This window comes from Octopus bimaculoides, chromosome 13 (assembly GCF_046866305.1).
Source record: "Octopus bimaculoides isolate indiv1 chromosome 13, ASM4686630v1, whole genome shotgun sequence".
NCBI lineage: Eukaryota > Metazoa > Mollusca > Cephalopoda > Octopoda > Octopodidae > Octopus > Octopus bimaculoides.
This window is the reverse complement of record NC_142940.1, coordinates 62,575,049-62,583,082: the sequence shown is the minus strand read 5'-3', so window position 1 is coordinate 62,583,082 and position 8,034 is coordinate 62,575,049. Positions and strand designations below refer to the sequence as shown.

The 8,034-nt window shown below is 37.8% G+C and overlaps 1 protein-coding gene across 2 annotated transcripts in view; it reads right to left on the bottom strand.

Moving 5' to 3' along the window:
- Positions 1–1,135: 1,135 nt before the first annotated feature.
- Positions 1,136–8,034, bottom strand: part of LOC106882701 (putative peptidase C1-like protein F26E4.3) — a 55,353-nt gene continuing 48,454 nt past the window's right edge. Inside the window, exons 4-10 of one of the 2 annotated variants that reach the window (XM_014933465.3) lie at positions 7,416–7,648; positions 6,659–6,809; positions 6,284–6,434; positions 5,211–5,256; positions 4,166–4,289; positions 3,558–3,600; positions 1,136–2,255 (exon numbers count right to left, since the gene is read on the bottom strand). In XM_014933465.3, the coding sequence (XP_014788951.1) occupies positions 2,046–2,255; positions 3,558–3,600; positions 4,166–4,289; positions 5,211–5,256; positions 6,284–6,434; positions 6,659–6,809; positions 7,416–7,648 (958 nt within the window). In that variant the 3' untranslated portion in view covers positions 1,136–2,045. The remainder of the gene's footprint in view (positions 2,256–3,557; positions 3,601–4,165; positions 4,290–5,210; positions 5,257–6,283; positions 6,435–6,658; positions 6,810–7,415; positions 7,649–8,034) is intronic. The other variant, XM_089361965.1, reaches the window with a different exon arrangement.

Sequence of the window (8,034 nt, the reverse complement as noted above, 5' to 3'; positions counted from 1 at the left end):
GCCCAGTGGTTAGGGCAGCGGACTCGCGGTCATAGGATCTTGGTTTTGATTCCTAGACCGGGCGTTGTGAGTGTTTATTGAGCTAAAGCACCTAAAGCTCCACGAGGCTCCGGCAGGGGATGGTGGCGAACCCTGCTGTACTCTTTCACCACAACTTTCTCTCACTCTTACTTCCTGTTTCTGTTGTGCCTGTAATTCAAAGGGTCAGCCTTGTCACACTGTGTCACGCTGAATATCTCCGAGAACTACGTTAAGGGTACATGTGTCTGTGGAGTGCTCAGCCACTTGCACGTTAATTTCACGAGCAGGCTGTTCTGTTGATCGGATCAACTGGAACCCTCGACGTCGTAAGCAACGGAGTGCCAACAACAACAACAATCCTGATTGAGTAAATCTATGATAAAAACATTCCAGATGTGACCATCACATCTTTTTGAATGATTTAATTTCCAACTATATTATCCTTTTTGATGTTTTTTTTTTGTTTTTACATAGTAAGAGTGTGGCAGCTATTTCTAGCAGGTTGATGGAGGATAAGGGTAAAGCTCTTCGACTCCTAAGGGCCTGTTTGCCAGTTTCTCTGGATAGAGCATCAGTCTGTCACAAGATGACTCATTTTGGCCAGCTGAGTGGAGTGGAGCAATGTGAAATGAAATATCTTGCTCAAGAACACAATGCATCGCCCAGTCCAGGAATTGAAACTACAATCTTATGACCGTGGGTGCAACACCCTAACCACTAAGCCATGTGTCTTCACATCTCACAGGTTGATATATCCATAAAGGCTTCTTTCAGTTTCCATCTACCAAATCTACTCACAAGCCTTTGGTCGACCCGAGGCTATAGTAGAAGATAATTGCCCAAGGTACCGCTCAGTGGGACTGAACTCGGAACCATGTGGTTGGTAAGCTTCAGTACAGATCAAGAAATGTTGGCGTTTTCAATATGGGGACAAGAGTTCCTATCTAACTCTCTATACACACACATATATATATATATATATATGGAATAGATAGAAAGTTTCAAACTCTTATATAAACGAATATACCTTACCTTTGTGTCTGAGCTTAGACCTGTCTTCTTTCGTTGCTGTTCCGTATAACGGTTTTCATATTTATTTAATAAATGTTAAAGCTTTATTATTTGAAATATTCATTTATTTCATTGAAAAAACTTTTGGCTATTTTTTTTTTATTGAGTAGTAGCACTGTTTATATTTTTTCTTCACCCTAATTTTACTATTCCATTTTTTGTTCTTATTTATTAAACCGTCTGCATTATATCAATTATGTAGAATTCTTCATATAAACACACGTGACGCACGTTTGACGTACAGTCATTTCATTTAGAAACAGTTTCACTGTTAGGAACACTCAGTTTTAGTTAAAAATGCGCCTCAGAACTTTTTCTTACACATATTTATATATATATATATATATGTATATATATATATGTATATATATATATATATATATATACATGTATATATATATATATATGTGTGTATGTATGTAAATCGTCACCTGAAGGATCGCGCAGGGCGAAAAACATAGCCACGTTGTATATCTTCAGCTTCTTCAAACAAATATACAATTTATGTATGTATATAGTCACCTGAATGATCGATCAGTATGAAAAACATCGACGTTATGTATCTTCAGCTTGAACGATTATGCAATATATATATATATATATATATATATATATATATATATATATATATATATATATATATATGTATGTATAAAATCAAGATTTTATGTTATATTTATCTAACTCACCCCATGCTTCTCAGAAAAAAAGGTCGTAAAGAATGAGTGTGAAAGTTAAAAAGCGATAACCATGTAGATAGATAGAGGGGATAGAAAGAGTCAACTTAAAATATTACAAAGAAATCCAGTTCCGTGGGGCAGGGGAATGGTAACTCGTCAATGGATGAGTCATGTTATGGTTTGTGTTTCTTTGGTTTTCTGTTTAAAAAAAAAAAAAGCCTTTCGAAGTGTTTCCTAGTGTAAACAGTGCTGTAGAAACGATTTTTACCATTTTTACTTGTTTCTCGTTCCAAAAAGAATTTCTTTTACTGTATTTTCGTCAAGTGATCTTCGTTTACGTACAAGCTGATAACGATGAATTCTTTGTGGAAGGTGGGGCCAAGCACTAATCACGAAGGACTCGATATTACATTCATTTTCGCCTCGAAGAATACGGAAGTAACCTTTTTCTCCCCAGTTGGGTCCCCAAGAATTGGCACAGAGCTGCAAAAGAATAAAAAGAAAATCGGTTGTCTTTAAAATTAAAAAAGTGAGAATTTCATAGAAGTTACCAATGTAATTAGCAGTGTGTCTCTTTGTCCGGATCCATCGTATGTGCATAAGCTGTTTTGATACTTTCACTATCTTTATTTCATCAAACCACTTCCCGGTCGTTTAGTTAGATGAATACTGGTTTCAAATTTTAGCGTAATGTCAGCAATTTCGGGGAGTGCGGGAAGGGGGTAAGTCGATTACAGCGACCTCCAGTACTCAACTGGTTCTTATTTTATCGACTCCGAAAGGATAAAAGGCAAAGTCGACCTCGGCGGAGTTTGAAATTAGAACGTAAAGACGAACGAAATGCTGCCAGGCATTTTGTTCGGCGTGGTAACCATTCTGCCAATTCGCTGCTTTAGTTAAATGAATATTGAGCAAAAATATTCAGTAGAACTCTCTGCATATAAAGTTCATAAATTCTTATGACGTCAACAACATACAATTCTCGAAGGTAAGTGTAAAGTTCCTAAAATGAATAAAGTAATTCGAAGGATTACTTTGGTCCAGTGGTAGAACATCTGTTGTGCTTACAAAAGCTGGGATTTCGAGTTCCACGAGCAACCTTCCATACGGATTTTAACTCAGTCTTTACACGCTATTACTTATAGTTTTGTCCAAGGCAGGAACCGGAAGTAATGGAAAGCAGAAGGAAAAGTTAATCGGGAAGAGGAAGCGTGAAGCGAACAACGAGAAGTAGAGGAATGGAGGAGTATGCCATAGGAAGTGGAGGATGTGAGTAGCGGAAGTAGCACCTCCCGTTACTTTCACGACCTCTGTTTCCAGTTGCCTCCATTTTACTCTACCGCCATTGTACGCTGCCCTCGCTATAAACCGTTTTTATGTACCTGTCATATGTTATCGATAACGTACGCCCATCACGCCACACTGCCCACCTACTTCGGCTTCTCTCGTTGTTAAACATTTAGTTCTTCTTCTTTTCGTTTAATCCTGTCTCTTTCATGTCGCAATTACTGCGTGTGCGAGTGTGTCTGTATGCAGGTATGTGTGTGAGTATGTATGTACGCATGCATGTATATATATATACTTTTTTCGGAAGTTTAAAAAAAAATAGACTACATTGTATGATGTAATCCTGCTACACTGAGACTGAAATGTCAAGGCTATAGAATACTTTTAATCATAGGTCTGCAAGATCGATTCTAACACGGAGCTAAACAACAACAACAACAACAGGTAACTGTGAAATTCAACTTCAATATCCACAACTACCAGGGATATTCCACTTACCCAGTATTTTGTTCGGAATCCATTGGAATAGTCAACACCCCATCTGGAAAAAAAAGGGGGGAAAATTAAAATCAAATTTTCTTATTTTAAACATGAAAATATGAATAAAAAGCAAAAGTAGTGAAATATATTATGATAATGATATATATTATTATCATAATAGTTATGATAGTAAATATGTAAATGAAGATAATAGCTGTTTCCAAAATAGATACAAAATCAGAAATTTTGTGAAAACTTGGAATGATGGAGTGCCATGTTCATCTCAGTAGGATTTCAACATGAGCGTAAACGGCCGGAATCATATAAAAGGCAATTGCTCTGGTTCTTTACCGATTCTGCCGATCTACCAATCTTGATGATAATTCTTTCTACTATAAGTACCAAGTCAGGAATTTGGGGGATTGAACCAGTCAATCACATTGACCTCAGAATTCGATTGGGACTTATTTTATTGACTCCGTAAGGATAAAAGGCGAAGTCGATCTGGGCGGGATTTGCACTCAGGATGTCATACGCTTATATAACTGGAATACTCTTTCTTCTTGTTTTCACTGTCACACGTTAGCATACGTAAATGGAATATAGCCCAGTTTTATATCACTTACCCAATTATTCTAATCGAGTGAGAGCCAGTTTGATGATAGGATTGAGGTAGGTTTGAAACCGTGTTGACATGACGATAGACACCGGATCTATAGACAAAGAAGTCTTCTTTCACATTGAATATAGCTGGAGAAAGAGAAGAACAAGAGAATAGAAATGAAAACAAAAATACAGTAAAATGGAAACAAAGAATGAAAAAATGAACCCCTTTTTACCGTTTGGGCAGGATGGGAGGGACAGCACCCATAATCATTTATTTTGTTCAGGTTTCCGAGACTTGTGTGAGAAAATTATTATAAGCCGAAGAGCTGGCCCTAATGCTCGCAACAGAATATACCCTGTTAAAGGCACTCAATAACCAGGTGGTTGCGTTTAGACCGGGCGATAGATTAAATTTATTATCCAAAAAGTCAGAACACAAACATCCAGAACAATACCACAAGGTATCTCTTCTAATGCTCTGAGAATGCAACCCTACCATCGCTCTAGACCAGCGGTTCTCAATCCTTTTAATATCCGGGTCACAAAACCTCGATTCTGTTTAGGAGGCAGCACCAAAAAACTGGAAGACTGTCGGGGACCACCGGAAGAATTCATGAGGGCATACAGTCCTGGGATCTGCGGTTGAGAACCGATACCCTAGAATGCTATTTTATTTTATCAAAACTGAAAGGATGAAAACCAAAGATGGCTTCGGCGTGATTTGAACGAAGAACGCAAGGATCTAGGGAACATAAAGCAGAAAAAATTTGTCTTACGCTTTACTGATTCACTGAGGTTCAAGCATCGAGGAATAAACTGATGTTCAACCAGGAGTCAATAAGGTTAAGCTCAGGTTGAACTGAGGTTCAAATATGAGTGAACAATGAAGTCCAAACATAAACAAACAAACTGTGGCTCGGGCACGAGAAAATAAACTGAAATTCAAGCGTCAGTCAATAGACTAAGGCTTAGACGTGAGTTAACAGTCACAAGTTCACATATGTAATCAATAAACAGAAGATAAAAAAAAATCATTGATATGGATAATGTCTAACATAATCTTACCTTGTACTGGTCCATTTTCATAAATCTGTTTCTTAATCGTGTGTTCCTAAAAAGAAGAAAAATATTTTCAGTGTGTTAATTACTTCTGTCTCTCATTTCCACTCATTTCATTCATTCAGTCATACCTGAATAGATACCTCCATAAAAACATGACCATATATATACAGGGTGGCCCAAAACTAGGGTTAAAGTTATCACGTAGGCACTTCAAATTTCTTTTAAAAACATTTTATTACATTTAAATTTCTACCTTACAGCCATATTGTTTATGCACCTCTTAAACAGATAATGTTTAATCTCTCAGATGTTCAAAATGTCCTCCTTCAACATTGCAACATTCTTCAAACCTCTTCAGAACACTCTGAAAGACAGTCCGGCACAAATTCCAATTTCCATCAATTTCAGTGAATGCGTCAGAAATGTAATCTTTTAATTCATTTACTGTTTTGGGATTCTTCTCATAAACCTTGTTCTTTACAAAACCCCCAACAAAAGAAATCCATTGGTATCAGGTCAGGTGACCGTGGAGACCATTCCATGCTGCCCCGTCTTCCAAACTAACGCTGTGGAAAGGCTTCAGTGGACAAGGTAGGTCACAGCCGGAACGGCGGGTAATGAAATGAGTGCTCGCCTAGGGTAGACTCTGGATAAAACGCAACAACCGATACTATCTTTATAGGCGCAAGAGTGGCTGTGTGGTAGATAGCTTGCTTACCAACCACATAGTTCCGGGTTCAGTCCCACTGCGTGGCACCTTGGGCAAGTGTCTTCTACTGTAGTCTCGGGCTGACCAAAGCCTTGTGAGTGGATTTGGTAAACGGAAACTGAAAGAATTCCGTCGTATATTTTATATATATGTGTGTGTGTGTGTCTGTTCTCCCCACCATCACTTGACAAGCGATGTTTACGTCCCCGAACTTAGCGGTTCGGCAAAATTAACCGATAGAATAAGTACTAGGATTACAAAGAATAAGTCTTGGAGTCGATTTGCTCGACTAAAGGTGGTGCCCCAGCATGGCCGCAGTCAAATCACTGAAACAAATAAAAGAATACGAGAAATTATGAACACTCACATCATTTCGGATACGATATGGCGGTGTCATCTTAAATTTCATGTGTTCTTTGAAGACTCTACCACTTGGGCATATATCAGGAGAGGTTTGTTTTGGAATGGTACATTGATCTGTCCTTGCTTGGTATGGATAACAATCTTCCGTGACACCACTATAGAAAGACAAAATATATAATGACAACAGCAACAACAACAATAATAATGGTTTCACATTTTGCTACAAGGTCTCCCCATAATTTAACAGTTCAGCAAAAGTGATAGATAGAATGAATACTAAACTTGGTAGAATAAGAGTTAGATTTGTGTGAATATATTCTTCAAGATGGTAATCCAGCATGAGTGGAATAAGTAAAAGATAAAAGAAAGACTTTCTCACCCGTATCTTCGCAAGAAACCCCATGCCTGGTCAATGTTGCCTCCTTCGCAGCTGTTATTTGATCCTCCGACGCAAGAAAGTAGGTGTTGAGGGGATATTGTTTGGACTAGTCTTCCGTTGGATCCAATGGCAAGTCTGTCGGAAGCGATAGCTGTGAAAAACAAAGGAACATACATAGATCAGTCTGATTGCGCATTTACAAAGATGGCAAAAAAAAAAGAATGGCTCCCATATCTAGTTGCATAACCGCACGTTGTACGTACGTATATACAAACTGAGGTACGTTTGTTCTTTTATCTTTGTAATTTTCTCTCTCCTCGTCTATTCTTTCCGTAGAAAAGCATATGTTTGAAACGTAAAGAACTTTCCCTTCTAATTTTCTTGAGCGTAAACCTAATACATTCTGTTTGTTTTTACCTCGTTTTCGTGTTTTTTAATTGTTGCATCATACACACATAATACGAACGCGCGCGCTTGCACACACACTCATACATGCATATATTTCAGCATGCGCTGACCGTCTAACTGAGGCACGTTTGTTCTTTTCTCTGTGTTTTTCTCTTTCCTCGTCTATTTCTTCTGTAGAAGAGCGTAGGCTTGAAATGTAAAGGACTTTTCCTTTTATTTTTCCTGAATGTGAACCTAATACATTCTGTTTTTTCCCCACGTCTTCGTGTTTTCTAATTTTTGCACCATACGTATAAAACACACACACACACACACACACACACACACACATAAAATGAAGGAACATTACCTGCAGTAGAGACGGCCCAAGAAGAACCACAGTCACCTTGGTCCCTGATGTCAGATATGAGACCTGGCCATCTTTGTCTCGAGTCGAATGATTCTGGAAGACTATCTTCGTGGTGAGATTTCAACGCTGACATGCTGAAAACTTGGTTGCTGGGCTGGAAAGTTCCCAATCTGTATTTGATTCCGTCAGCCAATGTAAGACCATGTAGGAAAGAATAGTTGCTGGCCTTCCATCTAAAAAGGGAAAAATAAGTAAAAAACAGGATATAAATTATAAACATTTTTACGTAAAATTACCGTAAAAATGATAGCATTCGAATCCAAGATCATTAGGTTCGATTTCAAAATATTTTGGTGACTTGTTTTGATAGAAATTAAATGTTGTTTTATCGTTGTTTATTTATTTCCTGTTCTTCAGATTTCATCCGTTTAACCTTTTTTCGTTTGCGTTAAAACATGTTCAAATTGTTGAGGAAATATCAAGTAAATTTAGATCATTTCTGTTATACATACATTCAATATTGATTTTGAATGTTGCCACAACGCCGGTAATTTTGGTGAAGGAGGTATTTAAGCATTTGGGTCCATATAATCGACTTAGCCCTTCTTCGGAAATTGCT